The sequence below is a fragment of the Haplochromis burtoni genome, unplaced genomic scaffold (genome assembly GCF_018398535.1).
Source record: "Haplochromis burtoni strain Fernald_Lab_line unplaced genomic scaffold, NCSU_Asbu1 Contig_4, whole genome shotgun sequence".
NCBI lineage: Eukaryota > Metazoa > Chordata > Actinopteri > Cichliformes > Cichlidae > Haplochromis > Haplochromis burtoni.
The window spans coordinates 5,138,163-5,158,745 of record NW_024582365.1 but is presented as its reverse complement, the minus strand read 5'-3'; the positions used below and the strand labels follow the sequence as shown (position 1 = coordinate 5,158,745).

Below are 20,583 nucleotides of genomic sequence, written 5' to 3'. Positions count from 1 at the left end.
TCCTCCACTAATTCTTGGGAAAAAAAATCTTATCTTTAATTCACATTGAATATATGATCTTCAATCAGCTTTTTTCATTTTCCCCTCTTTGTTTCCTGTCTTATTCCTCCTCCTCCTCCTCTCTGTCCATGTAATTAGTTGGAGTCGTTTTGTCTAGCAAATTTAAGACCACGTCTTCCTTCTGCCCTCTCCTCCTCTCACATCACCAAAGGGAGTTCTGGGTAGTTATACTTCACTGATGTGTGCAGACTCAAGAAGCCTGCAGCTTTTCCATTCTCATTACACACACAAACCAGACCCATAGACCCACCAGCTGAGGCCAGTTCCACTGTAGGATAACTATAGTTGACTTATTAAGCCACAGATCAAATATATCTGAATTCCTCCACTCAGATTTTTGTGAGGAAACAGATTTGATAAAGTCAGTGGGATTTTCCCTTTTTTAAATTTCTGTATCTTTGTGTTTTGGTGAAATCATACAGCTGGTTTGATGATGACTGACAGTGATGAATGATTTTATTGATCCCCGTGCAATTTCTCTGGGGACTCCAGCTTCCTTCCACAATCCAAAGAAATGCATGTTAGGTTAATTGGTGATTCTAAAACCTGGTTGTAGGTGTGGATGTGACAGTGTTATGTTTGTCCCTTTGTTGACCTTGTTGACCGGTATAATCTATAATCCCAATCTTACCTTTTGAGAGCTGGGATAAGCTCCAGCCTCCCTCAGAAACTCTGAGTCGGACTTGAGAAAGTTGTTCCAGTTGTTTTGTATTTGACTGGTGAAACTGGTGTTCAGAGTAAATGTGGATTTGGACAAAAGCTGTGTGGTTTCTGAATCTCTCCATGATAACCTTTATTGAGTTATCTTTTAGTGGACCCTGACCTTTGACCGCCCAGTGGGAGAAAGACAGCTGAATATCCTATATGCTCATTTTGTATTACTGCAAGTGGCAGCCTTCCAGGATTTTATATATACATGCTAACAGGGGCAACAAGACTTCTGTTTTACTGCCAAGAACCTGCTTCGGCGTTATTAACTACATTTAATCATTATTTAATTAATTAAAAGATTGACTTTATTTTTTCTCTACTTTTTCTACAACAACTTTACAAAGTAAAATTCCACTTTGAATTCTCCATAAACTGGAGGAGATAAGGTTGGTTCGGGGTGTTTAATATCTTCCCTGGGGGGTTTCTAACCGTTATCGCTTCCTGTTTGTTGTCACACATGTTAAACTGAGTCGATCAAGGAGGTGCAGAGCGAAACTGACGCCCGGTCAGTGAGCGCACTGGGGCGGGCAGGGCGATGCGGTCACCGGGGTACTTAAATCTTTTATCTTAAGAATGGCTGCTTTGGCGATAACGGGATTGACGTATTCCCGCTAGCTCCTCAACTCACTTTCCCAAAGAAAGCGCTGTTTGTAAGGGGGGCTCTGATCTCTACAGCCGGTTTCCACTGCGCGCAATCACAGCTCTAGGACCAGCGGTACAGTCGGTGCGCTCTGGCAGAAAGCATCCAGCCTCTTTATCTCTCGGTTCTAACAGCAATCGGTATTCTTTTCAATGTCCCCCAACCCTCACTCACCGCTCGCAATGAAACCGTTGTAATCCACCCTGTTCATTGTTTTTCTTTTTTTTTTCTCGGTTTCACACTTTACTTACTGCAAAGTGAGCGCAGAGAAGAGGAAAACGCGGGAAATACTCTTCATCTGCAAGTTTTCGTGTGTGTGCCGCACTGGAGGGGAGGAAGAGATGGCAGCCCCGGTGAAAGCAGCCCTGGCTCTCCTGATTTTCACCGTGACAAGTGAGTAATCCTTTCCAATCCTCTCGGAACGGGACGGGAGACTTTACTTTATTGGGCTTTAAAATCTGGCTTGGGTTGGCCATTGCAAAATTGCACACCCTCTCTTACACAAATGCATGCCAGTTAATATAACAGGTCTGATAAGTGCTTTCTTAAGGGGTTTAATTTCTTGCATGGTTAAGCCACACTTTTACCTTGCAGACAGAGGTGGTCTCGGGAAAGCAGGCCAGTGGGGATAAGTAGCGGCATTTCCATGCGTCAAACCCTTTAGCACGTGATTTTTCAGCACGCTTCAATTAACTAACACGCTTGTCCTTTAGGCAGAAAACCCACGGAGTTTTAATTACATTTGCATTTTAAGGGCAAGGGTGTGAAATCTGAGTAAGGAGCATTCATTCACTCATTTTAGTTTGGTTCAAGACTTCATAGCCTTCAATTTAAATAACAAATCTGGCACCGTGCTTTGAAGAGAACTCGCGAAACAGCTGACTGCGTGGTTGTAAGTGCAGATACAATTATTGCTATTTAACCTACATGAAATGCCTTCATTGCCAGTAAGTGAAAAAGATACTTTGATAACAATAGCAGACATTTAAATTGAGAGTTTGCTTACTTTAACTTACATCACACCTATCAGATGATCTCCCCACCTACAGACAAGTAAAGTAACTTATGAGGTCCTAAATCAGGCAGGAGGAATCTATTATTGAGCTGTCAGTGGTGCTGAAATTGGATCAATGTGCAGCTCTACCAGGCAAACCCCAGTACCCATTGTGTTTGCTTCTCCAGTTCAGATAGACAGAGAGATAGAAAAACAGTGTTACAACTACTGCAGTGGAATTAAATTCAGTAATTGAGGGTTTAATTTCCCCCCCCTGTCATGAATAGGGCGTGTTCTTACTGGAAGAAAAGTATACGCGCAGATAATATGAATTCATACGGGGGAATATGGTAAATGTGCTGATTCTTTTCTACTCTGATTGAACACTCAAAGCGATTTATACAACATGCCTCAGTCACACATTCATACAAACACTTTTTTCTATCTGACAATCACACAAACTCATACGCTGATGGGACATTGGAGAGCACAAGGATGCAAGGATACCTTGACATGCAGACTGGGGAAACCAGGGATCAAAACACCAAGCATGCAATTAGTAGATGACCTGCTCTACCTCCTGGTGTATTTCATCAGTTGCTGTATTAATAAAAATCTCAATATTAAACATGTTGTAAGTTCAAAAAGAAAGTCACTTTAATTTTTTTGAGTATTCAGTAAAACAGCTAAAAAATTAAGCAGGATTAGCTAAGTGCATTCATATTATTTAAAAAAGTACAAAAGTGAAGTTCATGGTTTCAGACTTGCTTGTTCTCTGTAACTTATTCAGTGTCACCTGTGCTCTGTCTGCTGGTGATTCACCGTATGAGTCTGTCACTTCAACCAAACATTCTCATGGCTCCAACTCTAAAAGGACGAAATCCAGTCAGCCACTCTGCTGGGATGCATTTGCTCCATTGTGTTGGCTTCCCTACCGTTCTCACTCTGTGTCTCTGTTCCTGCACACCATCTTTTCTGCCTTACTCTATATTTTCACACTTTGTTTGTTTCCTATACTGCAACTTATCTAATATTTTCAGTGCTGCATCACACATTTCTCTGCCTTCTGTGCTCTCAGGATCATTTGCAGTAAATGCACAGTGCTAATGTGTGCTACAGCTACCCTATGAGATGTTTTGCTCATTGTAGGCTTGCAAGATCTTTAACATTTTGCACGAAACCATCAGCGTCACCATACCCTGATTCTGCTTCTCTGTAGCTCATGCGTGATGCATTATACGTGAGTGGGCAGAATTGTGCAGCTCCTAGTTTGTGCTTGTAGTTTCTCATGAGTTTAAAACTGGTTTCTCATAACTGCAGATGTATATCTCGCCAGCAGGGCCCAGCATCACTGAGTCAACACTTCATAGTAAACTATTAGTCATTGCGTTGGCAGGATTGTTTGGATGCTGCTCTTTGAAGGAGAGATGCATGCCGATGAAAAGATGTATCGAAGTGCTTTGCAAAGCAAAAAGAAAAAATGAAAGCGGCACCAGGTGGTGCACACCTAAGCAATGCTTCCACTTAGAGGTGACACTGAGCGAGCTGAGCGCAAAAGAAAGGCACTTTTACTGCATCTGCTGTCTCTCTTATATCCTAAATCTGCACATGTTCCTGTGAACAAAAGAGCAAAGCAGGACAGGAAGACACGAGGGAGAGATTGTGACAGATTAAAAGAAAATCATTGTAATAAGAGAATTTGTTTTATTCTCACAGACAGAAGGACTGTCTGGGATGAGGAAAAGTTTGGGGCAAAACAAGTAAAAGAAATCCCACGAGGCGCAACAAACACAAAAATCTCTCAGGCAGTAGATTTGCTATGAACAATATGAAATGCGTGGATGTGAGACTCTGTGGATGTGTATGCACGCAGGCCTGTATTTTATAACATGACTGATATGGACAGCATCCTGAGTAAAACCAAAGACAGCTGAATCCTAAATTGTTTTGGCCTCTGAAAGGCCACTGCAGATGGTAACACGCTGAATAATTCACTAACCTGAAAAGAAACCTACAGGATGTAGAACTGTTTTTTCCTCTCCTCTCTGCACTCTTGACTGATGACACAACCTCTCTGTCCATCTGCATCACTCAAACTCAGCGGCACGCCTGAAAGCTTGTTTTTGTTTGTTTTTTAATTATTTCCATGTTGTGATGGAAACGGTGTCGATTTTATGCGAGCGAGAAAGACTTTGAGAATAATCTCTGATTGTGTCTGCGTCTCCGCGCAAGTAAGATGATGGCATTTTTATTTTAGCGGTAATAAATTATTGAGGTGTGGAGAGTGCAGTGAGGCAGACAGGAGTGTGTGTGCATACATGTGTGATGAGACCTGTTGGTAGACTCCCTCCTGCTCCATCTCTACTTAAGCCGTATCCGCATCTTATTTTAGCATCATCTACCGTTTTAGCCATTACCGTCGAACCCACCATCTATATCGTATCTCTTCATCATTTTCAGACACATGAAGCAAATTGTCTTTCCCAGTTTGTTCATGCTTTGTGCTGGATTTATTTTTATACTGCCTCCCTTTACATTTTTAAGGCAATGTGACGTTTCTTGTTTCTCTCAGGCTGAAATCAGAGTGCAGCCATGGAACAGCCACAAGCTGAAGTCACTAGAGAAGGAGTAACGCGTTAGGGTCAAACAGCTACAAAACTGTGCATTCAAATTAGAAACCACATCTGTTTAGTTATTTCACTTTGTTCTACTACAGTGCTCTTTTTGTATAGTGTATAGATGTGTTTGAATTTTGTCTATTGCTCCTGCTCCAAATGACTTTTTTACTGATTGTTCTCTGCTTCAGAAAGATTGAAACACTTAGAGCAAATAGCGAAGGCGATGAGAATGATTTTAGTCACGATAGCAATAAAATGTTAATTTTCAAAGTAACTGTGAGAGCTTAGAGACTTCTCTAAAAAAATACTGTGTCTTTATAATCTTAAAACAGTTGTGGGAAATGGTTTATTGGCAGTGCTTAACTTGAATTGCCCCATCTGACAACAAAATTGTTTTCACTGGAACTTTATTTCTGTGCTGGGATAAGCTTTTAAACATGTTTTATTTGTTGCGTCCTATAAATAGAATCACATGCAAAGCAAATGTGATAATTAACAAATAGAAACAAAAATAAAATAAAATGGATCTGTAAAGAGTATAAGACTGAGGACTCACATATATGACATTTGAGGTTGAGTCATTGATCAAAAGTACTGAGCGAATAAAAAAAGAACAATAAATATGAAAATCAAAAGAACATAACAAAGAAAACATGCAGGAGCCAAGCAGGACAGCAAAAACAGACACTGTAACACGAGTAAGACAGGACTATACACTCACTGGTCACTTTGTTAGGTAAACCTTTCTGTAACTCTTTTTGCATTCAAAACTGCTGTAATTATTCGTGGCATAGATTCAACAAGGTGCTGGAAACATTCCTCACAGATTTTGGCCCATTTTGACACGAGAGCATCACACGGATTCAGCAGATTTTCCAGCTGGACATCTACGATGGGAATCTCCTGCTCCACCACATCCATGGAGGCCATTCGAGTACAGTGAAGTCATGTGCTGTGTGTTATTTGCCTGCTCAAAGCAGTCAGACTATCCTCTTACTGTGGGGCTGATCACCACAAAGGAGGTTAAAAACAGGAAGTAGCGCCAAAAACTAACAGGAAGTAACCAAAAGACAAAATACTAAACACAGACATAAATAACAAACCCCTGTGTGTAAGTGCTAATGGAAAGACATGAGAGCGTGGACAAGAGACGGGAAATACTAAGGGATTTAAAACTACTACAACCAATAAAAACCAAGATCTAAACCAAAACACTCAACACTGGAATAACCAGACACTAAAAACAGCAAAAGACACAGGACTAAAATTGTAACATAAAAATAACAATGAAATTAACAGGAACCAAAAACTCAGTCACAACAGACTGATTTTCTGGTACGTGATACCTTAAAACTCTGAAATCAGAAGAGCTGAAGGCCACCAAAATCTGAAAACCAGTTGATTTGAATTAGAAGTAGAAGTTGGCCTCATACGGCTGTTTATTGCATGTAAACAGTGAATTGTTGTCAGGCTTTAATCCCTTTAAAAATGAAACTCATAAATCCCTGTTATTACTCATCACCATAATATAGCATGATCCTATTTAATTTTATCTGATGATTATACTAATCTGGGAATTGTTTTGTCTCACGCTCTGATGTTTCCATTGTATGTTGTCGTGTCTCTATTGTCCTCTTCTCCTGGCACGAGTCTCCTCTCCCTCTAATCCTGACAGACGCAGCTTTTTGTCTCTGAGGAGGTTTACCTTCGGGGTTTCTTGTCATAGTTGCTCAGACACCGGACACTTCTCCTGTCTCCTGTCTGAAGGTTAATGTAAAGTGACCAAGTGTAGCATATACCTCTTCTTCTGTCACCTGCCTTTAAAGCTCAGATCCTCTTATTTTCAGTCTGATTCTGACATGTTTCAAAACATATTGGTTTCTTGAGTATATCTTGACAAGACAGTTGAGAGCATGGCTGCAAAGCTATACAAGTGAAGTGCCTGAACAGGTGTGTTCTTCTAAGTTGACATACAATGCCATTATGGGGTAATATGGTTAGAAAATAGATTTCAGTGCTAAAGTTGCTTAAATATACTGTGTTTCAAACAGCAATTTGTTTTTGCCCCTCAGCAGTAAAAGGCTGATGGGGTATTGTCATAGAGAACAAGGCACATCTAATAAAAATCTTGGTTCAGAGGTCAGTTTTGGTGAAAATTACCTAGGATTTTCAAACTTTAACCACAGGTGCAAATAATAGGAGGCTGCTATGATATTTTGACTTGCTTCTTCGCAACTTCCGTGTTACTTGCTTTGGCCAGGCAAAGGCAGATCACAGTTTACCTGCTTTGTGTCTGGCAAAGCCAAAGATGACTCATCTAAACAGACACCACTGCATAATAGAGGACTGGCAGCGTTACTCTTCATTAAGACACTGACACAAACCCCGTTATTTACTTTTCTGGTTCTCTGGTGTTTTGTTTGTACTTTTAGGATAAAGGTTAAGATTCAACATGTACTATGTAACTTGTTTTTTGAAGCTGGTAGTTTATGTTGCTTTGCAAAGCATTAATACAATTCACTTTTTTTCTTTTTCCCCTGCTCGTCATTCTCCTGTATACACCGTATATGCATAGTCAACAGTCATGTCAAGTTTATTTATGAGGCACACACAGAAAAAAAAATGCTGCCACAAAAGCCCCCCAGACCTCAAATAACATAAAAACACACAAGGCAAATCATACTAGGAAACAACACGTTCAGGAAAAAACAGGACAGCATAGAAAGCTTTTAAATGGAAATTTATGTGACAAGACTTGTTTGTGTGGCAGCACAAAAGACAATGGCTTCTTAAATTGCAGTTAAACATAAAACAGAACAGATATGCGATAAGCCATCCATAATATTTTCTTTATTTAGTATTTATTCCTTAAAAAACACCAATATTTATTCCTCTTAAAATTGAATATACAGTCAGTAGTTTATATGATGAAATGCCTGGGCATGAGGTGCTTTGAGCAGGTGCAAAACTTGTTTATGTTTTTGTGTATTAAATTGTGACTGAATACAATTACATGTGATCTGTTTGTGAGACAGTAACACTCCCACTCATGACACATACACACGAGCGCATGAGAGCATGCAGCGGGCTGCATTACTGCAGCACGTAATTGGCGAAACCTGACAACACGAGATTTAAACATCGCTTCACCAGCTAGAGCTTTGGGCATCTGTGTTTTCTCATTCAAGTCCCACTGAAATAAAATGTGAATCGTGAGTGTGTTAGCGGTCATTAAAATGCTTTCATTGCATACACATATATTTTATAGTCACCCAGCCAAAATGCAGGGCTGCAAACAAGGAGGTATTTATTGCAGGAGACTCAAAGTAAAGTTAATGGATGGTCAACCAAACAACAGCTTATTCTGCTGTAAATTTTAGCTCAAGGTTGTGTTAAATTCAAGGTCTACATAAGGCCCCAGTTCACTGTACCCAATAACTTAAGCTGCACGGTAGTAAAGATGTGCTTACTGTAAGCTTGATCTGGCTGCATCATCACAACAAGCACTCGACTGAGATGATGAAATTACGAATAAGTCTGGCTTATTCTTGACATTTTCTGACTGTATGATAGCCAGAGGACATTTAGCTCCGTGAAACAGAATAAACTGGAGTAGCTACTATTACGTATGAGGAAGAAATATGGAATATGTTCATTCTTAATAATGCAATTTATCTTTTACTTTATAAAATTGGAGCTAATTTATTTTAAGAAAACAGATGAAGACTGTATACAATAGTTCTGGAAACAGTCCAGAGATGCACAACGAGACAAACTTAAGGAGGGATCGGCTAAAATAAGCCAACTGTGGGGTTTTTTTTTTGATGTGGCTGTGGCTGAGGAGGTGGAGGAGCTGATCCGCTAGTTGGAAGGTTGGGGGTTTGATCCCTAGCTGCGCCAGTCTGCATGCCAAAGTATCTTTGGGCAAGTTACTGAACCCCAAGTTGATCCTAAAGCTTTATTGGAGTGAATATTAGACAGAAAGAACAAATGTGGAACGATGCTGTATAGAGTTCAGATTAAAGGTAGAAAAATACTCAATAAGAACCAGTCCAGTTACTGTTTGCTTTTCATTTACAGAGTGGAACCAGTGTTATATTAGACTGTGCTCACACTTGCTTGTTATATCACAGTCATTAGTCAGTGCTTAGCACCTTTCTAACATGCCTTTGATAGGAGGTTATAATGGGTTGTAATGAGTTGTGGTATCCTCTGTAGTGTACTTCTGACTGTTTTCCCCCTGTGTGCGTATTTGTGTGTGCAGCTATCCTGTGCGCGGAGGTAGAGGAACGGTTGGTGAATCACCTGTTGTCACCAGAGCGCTACAACAAACTCATCAGGCCAGCTATCAACACCAGCCAGCAGGTCACCATTTACATCCAGGTGTCTCTAGCCCAGCTGATCAATGTGGTAAGAAAACACACAAACAAACCCATAACCTCACGTGCTGTGAGCAAAGAGGCATACCCTACTAATGTCAAATGACTGGGGAACACGTTAACCTGGTTGTTGTCAGTGGAGCCACTGCTTAAAGAATTTTCCCATGTCTGTGTTTCAGAATGAGAGAGAGCAGATCATGACCACCAACTGTTGGCTCACCCAGGTTAGTGTCAAAGCACCTTGCTCATTATTTTTTGTTTGTTTGTTTCCGAGGATCAGACCAATTGAAAAATTTGACCATTAGGGTCTATCGGTTCATGAACCACTACAATTATAAATGTACTGTCATGGTCCTGGGTCAGTGACCCAGTGTTTTGAGTTTTTGTATCATTGTTGAACTTTGATTTTGTCATTTTTTTATCTTTTCTAGTCTTTTGTTCAGTTTTTGTGTTCTATGGTTGCTGCCCCCCCCCCGCTGTGTTTCTTCCCTCAGGTCATGTCCAGTGTTTTTTCAAGACTCTGTGCAGGTCATGGTCATGGTCATGTTGCTTGTTCTAGTATATATTTCATAGTTCCTTTACGTTCCAGCACAGGTCTTGTTCATAGTTGTCACAGTCGTCGTAGTCATAGTTTTCGGCTACGTTCATTAAGCATTAAGACCTGCAGTGTGAACGTAGCCAAAGTTTCTCCAGTTAAGGTTTTAGTTTAGGTTGACCACTGTCCCTGCTGTTTGGTTTGCCTTTCTATAAGCCTCAATAAAGGCTCGCCTTTTGTTTAAAGTTCAGTTTTGTCTCCTTGCCTGTGTCCATGCCTGGGTCCTCACTCATTCACACATGGTCTGCCCTGCAGACCGTGACATGTTCTTTAAATGCATTTGTATGTATTCATGTAGTTAATGATAGATGTCTCTTTTTGTCAGAAATCATGGGCATGAGTACCATGGTAATTTTGGGCTTTTAATGGCTTCACTGAACTGTTTTCTAGAGTGTCACATACATCTTTAATGATTAAGAAAAAACAAGAATTGGGTGCACAAGTATGAATTTTTTTTGGATTTCCTCTAATCCACACAGTCACCCTATGAGAGGAAATTAGTTAGCATGTTTAGGAACAAGCAAGGAATCACAAAGGATCGAACCTGCCATGAACTGGAAGTTGCTGGAACACCAGCATCACTGTTCACACTGAAGTTACCATGGACTGAAATTATAATCAACAAAGAAACCTCGGCTCCAAAATGAACACTTTCACATTCAACAGAAATTTGCAGCTGCCCACAAGGACAGGCCAAATGTCTTCTAGAGAAATATTCTATGGTTAGATGAGACAAAGATTGAGCTTTTTGGCCACATTGACAAGAACTATGTTTGGAGGAATAAAGGTGAGGCTTTAATACCTAAGAACAATATACCAGCTGTCAAGTATAGTGGTGGTAGCATTATGCTCTGGGACAGTTTTGCTGCCAGTGGTATTGTTGCACAAACTGGATGCAATAATAAAGAAGGACTATCTCCAAGTTCTTCAGCGTTGCCTCAAATCAGCAGCTAGATGGTTGAAACTTGGAGACAACTCTGTGTTCTAATAAGAAAACAATCCCAAACACACGTCACAGCTGGTTTTGGAGTGGATATAGCAGTCTACCTTTAAGGTACTGAAACTCTGGGGACTACTCTTGAAAGTGGAGTCGTGTCAGGAAACCAAACAATTTCCATCCACTCTATCAGTTCTGACAGAAATAGTGGCCAGAATTATGCCAGAAGCTTGTTGATGACTACCCAAAAAAGCCTCAAATTACCACAACATTCAAGCCCATAATAAATATTTGTAAACTTGTGACCATAACTGTATGTGGCTCTTGATTTTAATTGTTTACTTGTATGTTCATGCATGCCCTTACGTGCCTTTCTACACCAGGGTTGGAATGACTACAGATTAATGTGGGATCCTGAAGAGTACGAGGGAATCAAGAAAATCCGACTCCCGTCACAACACATCTGGTTGCCTGACATTGTCCTTTACAACAAGTATGTCCTCTTTGTGACAGACGCAATAAATGTGTGTGTGTGTAAAACTAAGTGATGAAAGTAGGAACAGACAGAAAGCTTGAGTAACTTCACTTTAATATTTACAAAAGCCCCATTTCCCTAAAAGCTTTCCAATTCTATCCTCTTACTCAGTCTATCCTCCTATCTCATTTTTAGCCCACTTGTCACTTCTTTTAGGTTAATAAATAGTGAATAATGAACCAACAAATTTTTAATGGCATTGTATGGAGCGTCTGCAGACAGTCTGATAATAATGAAGACTGTTTGAATGTTAGAGAGCGTATGAATCATTCACACAAGGAGATTATGAATTAGAATGGCAGAATCAGGCCTGTTGTAGACAGAGTAAAACAATTTGTTTTTATCTCTTAAGTGTTAATCCGTAAGGTCACCAGTTTTGGTGCACTTGAATAATATTACTTTTTAATCAATATTCACTGCTCCATTTGAGGCTAACCTTGCAGTACGCAGTAGAGACTGCTTCACACTATACACTAAATGTTTACCTTTCAGGTTTTTTAGACTTCCTGTAAACATTTGCAGTTCGTTTATGATTGGAAAGAAAAGCTTCAGATTTATTCCTGCGCAATTCTGCAACTACTGTGTTGACAGAAACACAGAAATCCAGACTTTCCAACTTAGTTACATTGGAGAGCAGGATATCCTTGTACATTATTGATTGTTTTGTACTGCGAGCACAGGTATACAAAATGATGAGGTGAGAATATCTTGGCACATCTGGAATTTATCTTGTAACTCTGGAAAATGGCTGCAGGGAAAAATCAATACATCAGTACTTCTGCACTGTAAAAAAAGAGGAACTCGGAGAAATAAGCTGCACTGCTCTTATTCACTGGAGAGTCGGCTGACAGACGCAAAGGCCTGTGAACGTCACGTCGTCTGTCACCCATATAGGTCAGCAGATGGGTCTCATCGCCATCTGTTAGTTTCTTGAAAAACATTAACTGTTGATTTTCCCCGTTTAAAATGTATTCAGTGGGAAAGTCCTTCCTTTGTTGTACCACAGAACAAAAGCATCATAGCCAAATGCAGTTTGAGTTTTTGCTGAATTTTGTTTTGTGTGGTGATCAGAGGTTTTTTCATCTGGCTTTTCTGTGTTAAGTTTGCTCCCTGTGCCTGTACAGCTTCTCTCTGGGCCACATTCCAGAAACCTGCACTTTAGGTTAATTCCTGATATGTTGTTTGCTTGACACAGTCAAGCAAAGTCAAGCAGTTTTGCACAAGCATGCATAAATAGGTACTGTTTTTTCTACCTGCCCATAGGAGAAATAATTTGAGAATATAATTCTTTGAACAGTAAAAGTAATTTTATTTTTGAATTTAAGAACAGTTGTTGCAGAAAGGTAATATGAGTGTGAAAGCTGTGTCTGCCTCTTTAGGCTGTATGAATAACTACACTGAGCCCACGGTTGATGTGGGCTTACGATGAGGAAAAACCACAGTAGTGGTAATCTGCTTTGTTTCCTGTTAATGGTTTTATTCATTAGACTATAATGTTTCATTTGAAAGATGAATTTCTTTTTTGTTTGCAGCATCAGAAATCTTTTTGTAGGCGTTCTCCGCTTTCGCGCCACAGGATTTAATAAACTCATTTCTGCAGTGTCTTGATGCATGCTCAGTCATCCAGGTAACTAAATCCCAAAAGGTTGATTCTGTTCATCTGGACATAGCGTTTTCAGTGGGAGAAAAGTTTTGTCAGTCAATCAAGTGACTTCTTCTGTCTCTGGCGACTGCAGGTTTCCCCCAACCTTATAAATAGTACATTTGCACAATCGGCTGGTAGGTCAGTTCCTTGATTGTTAATATGCAAATTCTCATGACCAATGATCAACAACCACTGATTAAAGCCCATCGATCAAAGACCATAAGTACCATTCACAGAGAGTTGGGGAATGGCCGCAATCACAGCATTGTAAGATGGCGAAAGTAAGATTTGCATGAAAAGGGAAAGACCATCTCTGAATCGAGGAGGAGGCCTAAGGGAACATCTTTCACCATCTTACAATGCTGTGATTGCAGCTGTTCCCCAGCTCTCTGTGATATTTAAGTCCAGTAAGTTGTGATTGGAGCATTCATGACCTTGTTGTTGAGCACATTTCCCAGTTGCTTGATTGGATTGACGTCTGCACAATTTAGACCAAGTCTGTGAAGGTTCTCAGTCATCCAGGTCATTGTAGTCTAAGAAAGAAAAGCGTCTGGACGTCTTTAAGTTGCTTGAAGCAACTTAAAGAAGTCCAGACGCTTTTCTTTCCAAGCTCCTTAGACAATTTAGACCAAGTCAACACCTCAAGCTCATTTATGAACCATTTTTGCTTTGAGGCAGGGCACATTATGCTGCTGAAAGAGGCCAGAGACATCAGGGAAAAGCATTTCCATGAAAGGGTGTACATGGTCTACAACAATGCTTAGCTAGGTGGTATGTGTCAAATATGCGCATGGATGGCAGGACCCAACGTTTCCCAGCAGAACATTGCCCAAAGCATTGCATGCACCCGGCCATCCACAGGATGTAAACGAAAGACCAGGCCACCTTCTTCCATTGCTCCATGGTCTAGTTCTGATGCTCACGTGTCCATTGTTGTCACTTTCAGCATGGACACCCTGACTAGTCTGTGGCTGTGAAGATACATGCGCAACAAACAGCAATCAATTGTGTTTCTGCCAATTTTCTATCAGAACCAGCATGAACTTTTTTTTTTGACTATTTGAGCTACAGCACCTCGTCTGTTGGATTGGACCACACAGGCCAGCCTTAGCTGTCCATGTGCATCAGTGACCCTCAGCTGCTGTTACCTTGTCTCTGCTTCATCATGGATATCAGACCACTTTTGATAGATATTGACCACAGCAAACAGGGAACAACCCACAAGACCTACATCAAACTCACTCAAATCCATACACTTGCCCATTTTTCCTCCTTGTACCTCATCACCTTTGAGGATAAAATGTTGCTCGCTAATCTATCCCACCTACTAACAAGTGCTGTGATGAAAAGACAGTCAGTGATACTCAAGTTGCCTGTCAGTGCTCGTAATGTAATGCCTAAAACGCACCTCTGAAGCTGCAGGGTACTGAGTTATCTACTGAGCATTTAGGGTTTGGAAACCTTGTTTTAGGGCATCTCAGTGTTGCTAATGAAGGACAAGCAGCTGTTTTTTATTCTCTTCCCAGATTTATCCAAGTTTCCCCTTAACTTATGTAATAATTTACATGAAAACAACCTCTTGTGTCATGACAAAATCTCCAACAACTGTTCTTGAACTCTGAGTCATGATTTTCATCGGCTCATGGTGTTTTATGATTGAACTTCGGCTTTTAGGCCAACATGGAGAAAAGTTCCCAAAGTGCGCAGGATAAAAAGGGAAACTTGAGTTTGAAATGAAACCTCAGAAAACATGCGTGATTGTTCTCTCAGCTACTGTAACCACTAAGCTTGAGTCTGACAGAGTCTTACAGTTGTTTGAACTGTTCTTGTGTTTTGACCTTATGCTTGCAGGCATTCAGATTTTATGAATGGAGATTGCTCATCAGCTGAAGGACAACCTGAAGAGCATAATAGCTTAAGAGACCAGTGAGAGGTCATCTATCTAACTTCAGGTTGAGGTCTAACTTTGGGAGACCTGAGGTCACAGTAAGCAGGTGGGACCTCTGCATTTTTTATTAGTCTGGATATACACAGCAGCCCCAAAGCATTAGAGGCAAGTGGGATGGTTGTATTCCTGACCCACTTTATAATTGATAGGCCACTTATTTATAATGCATCCCCTGCAGCCCTGATGAGATGAAGAAAAAAGTCAGTCTCAGCAGATTTGAGTTGTGAGGGACAGGTGTTGCCTTGATGCCAGCATGTGTCCCAGGCCAAGCTCTTCCCTTGAGATGCTAAATGCATCCTTTGGACTTCAAACTGTTGCATGCGTCACCTCTGCAGCCTCATGGTAGCAGTCAGGCAATCTTTTACTCAGCATTTGGTGAATGAATTAACATAAAATCCATGTTTGTCTTGCGCTAAAAGTCTGTAACAGGATTTCTTGACTTTATTCAGAGAATAAAAGGCTATTAAAAGACTATTTTAATAAATGTGATGGGATATTGACAAGTGTCCGACAGCACAGTGTTTCTTATCAACTGAAGCTAAAAGTGTGCAGCTGTATAACAAAGCACAATGCTAATTAAAATCTGACAATAGCCATTATCAGACTGAAACAGCCAAATGTTGTAAAAAGGCAGAGTTGGTATCAGGGATATTGAAGAATGATCAGATACCAGATTATCAATCATTATAGGAGCAATTATTTTATTTACACAGTAATTAACGCTTATTGTTGACTTTAATTTAAGTTCATTAAGTAATTTCGTTTGAATGTGGCTTCAGCAACTCATACCACCAAAACCACATCACTGTCTGAAAGCATTTTGGAAATAAGAAAATGAACATACTGTACCTAGGTGTGTTTGTTAAGAAGTACAAACTCTCACAAGAGGATTATTTTTCTTCACTGAAAGAGCAGAGCACGCTCTATCAACTCAAACTGTGTCAGCTTTCCAACCTAACTCTGTGTCCGAATCATAGATGTCCACAGAAAGCACATTATTCTGGGTGAAAAGGGGCAAACAGCGGAGACTTTATTTTAGGAATTATATTTTCGTTTTTATTCACAGTTTTGTCTGTCTAAGGAAATCAAGTTACCTGTAAAGTTAAGCAAAAATGATTTGCATTAAAACACTCAAGTGTCCTTGAGTGCTGTCTTGTTTCAGTTGGTGTATCTTTGTGAGTATGCTTGAAGCGCCTCAGCTGGCTCCTTCAAATATAAGAAGCACTGGTTTAAATGATGTGATATGGGCAATCTTTTTGTGAGTGCTTGACTTTACTGACTTTATCTCATCTCCTGCCTTTTCCTCAGTGCTGATGGGACATATGAAGTCTCCTTCTACTCCAACGCTGTGGTCTCCAATAATGGTGAAGTGGCCTGGCTCCCACCAGCGATCTACAAGTCGGCCTGTAAAATCGAAGTCCGTGATTTTCCCTTTGACCAGCAGAACTGCACTCTCAAGTTTCGCTCTTGGACCTACGACCACACGGAGATCGATCTCATCCTCCTCAGTGATTACGCCTCACGCGATGACTTCAAGCCTAGTGGCGAGTGGGATATTGTTTCCCTGCCTGGACGCAAGAATGAAGACCCTAACGATATCAGATACCTGGATATTACTTATGATTTTATTATCAAGAGAAAACCTCTCTTCTACACCATCAACCTGATCATTCCCTGCATCCTGATCACGTCGCTGGCTATTCTTGTCTTCTACCTCCCATCAGACTGTGGTGAGAAGATGACTCTTTGTATCTCAGTCCTCCTGGCCCTTACTGTGTTTTTACTCCTTATCTCAAAGATTGTGCCACCTACGTCTCTAGCAGTGCCTCTGATTGGGAAGTACCTAATGTTTACAATGGTGCTGGTCACCTTCTCTATTGTCACTAGCGTTTGCGTGCTCAATGTGCACCATCGGTCACCCAGTACGCACACCATGCCTCCTTGGGTCAAGCGTGTCTTTCTGTACCGGCTCCCCTCTTTCCTCTTCATGCGGAGACCAGGAAGTTCCAACATCCGTGAACGGTTCCGGAAAAAACACCAGAAGCAGAAGTACTCTGACCGGAAGCAGTGTGGAACAGAAGTTGGAGGTGGAAGCTCCGTGGGAATGGCTGATTCCTCCTCATCCTTCTTTGTCAATGAGGAGTCAGCCAAGCGCTATGGCTGGAGGGTCAGTGACTGCTCAGAGAACACAGAGTTCAGGAAGAGGATGACGCTCAAGAGCAACATTGACGTGGAGGATGCAGTGGATGGAGTACGTTATATTGCGGAGAAGATGAAGAGTGAGGATGATGATGAAGGGGTAGGTGTTTTGAAGAAGTAATCGGATATATATCATGATTTATATGCTTATATATATATATATAAAAGAAAGTACTTCTTTCTTTTGTAAGGTTTAATCATAATCACTTGTTACCTGAATCTCAGTTCACTTTAGTTCAGACTCATGAACACAAGTGGTTAATATCCAACGTCTTTATCTCTCTGCAGATCATTGAAGACTGGAAATACGTGGCGATGGTTATCGACCGTCTTTTCCTGTGGATCTTTGTGTTTGTGTGTGTAGTTGGGACAATGGGGCTCTTCATGCAACCTCTTTTTCAGAGTTATAACACCCCCATTGTTGAGGACATGGATCATAAATCTGAAACTTGATGTGACTCAGAAGTGACTTTTTATTTCCAGAAGCAGATTTTAACACATAAAGTCATATGTCCGCCTCTCACCTCACTCTGACTGGGAAAGGACGCATTTTGGCCTTTCCATTTCCTCCTCCCCATCCCTGCTCTGCCCTTTGAATCTTACACATACCCCCCGCAGTCCTGTAATCAACTCATCTGCCATTCACACAGGGGCTGTGATTGTTTTATTTCAGATGATCTGCCACCCCAAGCTTTATAACAGAAAAAAATTAAGAAAAAACCATAACCCAAGGTGTTTTTTTGTGTTTTTTATCTGTCACAATATTTACTTCAATACCTTTATCTAAAAGGTTGGGATGCTATGCAAAATGTGGTTGCATTCTCATTTCGGAGAGCCAGCACAAGTCTGGGTGTAGCCTCTTGTATCAGCCACACTTTCACTAATCCCTATAAATAAATGCGTGCAGACAGCCATGGCTGCGTGAACCACCAGGCAGCATACCATTCAGTACAACAAGGCAACAGCCTTTATACCTTTACCTGCAGCATCACTTTGCTTTAAGAATGTGAGTGCTGGACGGACCACAACAGTTTGGAGCATTATGAAACAAAAAGAAAGAACTGCACTGCAAAACAGTGCTGGGAAAACTGCTTCTCCCCTTCCTGATTTCTTTCTTTTTTCTTTTTTTTTTTGCATATTTCTCACACTTAAATATTTCAGAGCTTTAAAAAGATTTTAATATTAGATAAAAATAACCTGAATAAATAGAAAATCCAAACTTACATCATGTCTGCAGTCAAAGCAGGTGGTGGTGTGATGGTCGGGGGCTGCTTTGCTGCCTAAGGACCTGAACAACTTGCTAGATGAAGACTTAGGCCTACCAGAAAATCCTGAAAGAGAATTTCTGGCCATCAGTTTTGCTCCAGCGCACTCAGGTTATACAGCATGATAAAAAATACACCATCAAGTCAACCTGTGAATGGCTTAAAAAACAAAAATGAAGATTTTGGAGTGTAGACTTCAGACTTCAAACCTGTTGAGATGCCTTGGCATGACCTTAAAAGACTGTTCATGACCAACCCCCCCCCCCCAAACATGGGTGAATTAAAACAACTCTGCAAAGAAGAGTGGAGCAAAATTCTACCACAGCGATGTCAAAGACTCGATGCAAATTACTGCAAATACTTGATTGCAGTTCTTGCTACCAAGGGTGGCACAACCAGTTCTTAGGTTTAGGGGGAAATTACTTTTTTCACACAAGGCCACGTGGGTTTGGATAGACTTTTTCCCCTTAATAAATGAAATCATCACTGAATAACTTGAGTTATCTTTGTCTAATATTAAAATTTGTTTTATGTTCTGAAACATTTTACAGAATGCAGAAAACTAAGAAACCAGGAAGGGGCGGGGTACTTTTTTATAGTAATGCATATTAGATAGAATATAAAAGAAAATAGAAAATAAACAACTCTGAAATATGCTATTAGTATCACGTTAAAAATAAATCTTTTTAACACATATTTTTAGCTTCTACTTTGTAGTATTTTTAGTTAAACAAAGATTTTAAATGATATTTTGTTCTATTTATGTTAAGATTTTACACTTAATACCTTTCTTGTATCATTCTCACAAGAAAACTAGAAAAGAACAAGAGCCAAGTTACAATTAACCAAAATGCTGTTTAAATATAAAATATTAAGCCTGATCTGATCACTTAGGGGTCAATATCTTTCTTATAGGACTGAAATGTAGCATATTTGAAAACTCACATCTTTACTGGAAACGAGACTGAAGGTACCCTTATCATTGTTCGTAAAGGTTACACAAACAACAACTCAGGACTTATATTCCACCCCATTTATTTCTTATCTGTGTCGCTGCATCCAAATCAATAATTCTAGTGGCTGTGTCAGGACATAACTGGGACTAGCATGCGCACAAACCAGTACAGATGCTGATTTTGTTAACTTGAAGAGTGACAGAGCCCAAAGAGAAACAAAATCTTACAAACCGGCTGATTTTCCAGATGTGGACTTTACATCACTCATGCACGCCTCAAGAGCAAAAGATGAATCTGCTTTGTGAAGACACCCAGAAGATGCTCACTCCCCTTGTGTCCTTTTGCCAATACCAATATACAGCCGACACAAAACAGCTGACAGCTGGACTGCTTAAATAACAATGATAGGTGTGTATGAGGGAGGCGACCAGCCTTTTGTTTACGCTCACACAGCTCACTGTGCAGATAGGCTGACTTGGTAAGCTGATCAAATCTATGAGCATCTTTGTTTGAAATAAAGGCGGGTAAATAGTGCTAAAAATTCTCCAAACCAATGACTTTGAAGCTGTTGCTTGTTGCCGTGCTGATTTTAAAAGTACAGCATGCCGGTCAAAAGCAGTGCTCATCAGCATCCATCACCAAAAAACCAGCAGCAATAATATTGTACAGTATTTTATACACACTGACGTGGATGAAATGACCAAACAGCCTGTCGCTTCACTTTCATTATCTGCCATCATATTGTATACTTTACAGTCTGTTCTCAGATGAATTACTTGAAATCATATCCTGTTATTTCTGAGAGGTATTATATAACGTTTCACCTTCCTAATGCACTCGTCGGTCACTGCTGCCAATGTCCGCTTGGGAAAAAAAGGGTTTACTGATCTAATCCAGCTTGATTGATTTGTTTCATTTTTCATTTGTTGGTGGATGGTTGAATGAAAACATGCTTTCTATGTTTCTTCCCAGTAGACAGTCATGTTACGTGACATGCTGAGTTTTGTCTAACAGTAAGGGGCTGTGTTGGGACCTGATGTCTTGCTAAATGAATCAATAAAGGGTAATGAAAGCAACAAGCAGGCCTCATGAATCCCATCT

At 40.4% G+C, this 20,583-nt stretch overlaps 1 protein-coding gene across 1 annotated transcript; it reads left to right on the top strand.

The window, feature by feature from the left end:
* The first annotated feature begins 1,278 nt into the window (after positions 1-1,278).
* On the top strand, positions 1,279-20,583 carry LOC102311101 (neuronal acetylcholine receptor subunit beta-2). The gene is made up of 6 exons (XM_042221631.1): positions 1,279-1,804; positions 9,288-9,433; positions 9,582-9,626; positions 11,318-11,427; positions 16,371-17,361; positions 17,550-20,583. Exons 1-6 carry the CDS (start codon positions 1,753-1,755, stop codon positions 17,712-17,714), a joined length of 1,509 nt encoding a protein of 502 aa, XP_042077565.1. The 5' UTR covers positions 1,279-1,752; the 3' UTR covers positions 17,715-20,583.

Excerpts from the sequence above, each read along its gene's own strand:
- LOC102311101 (XM_042221631.1), top strand. The coding sequence starts at position 1,753 with ATGGCAGCCCCGGTGAAAGCAGCCCTGGCTCTCCTGATTTTCACCGTG. Across the intron at positions 1,805-9,287 it reads CCTGATTTTCACCGTGACAA|CTATCCTGTGCGCGGAGGTA; the intron begins GTGAGTAATCCT and ends TTGTGTGTGCAG. Across the intron at positions 9,627-11,317 it reads CCAACTGTTGGCTCACCCAG|GGTTGGAATGACTACAGATT; the intron begins GTTAGTGTCAAA and ends TTTCTACACCAG.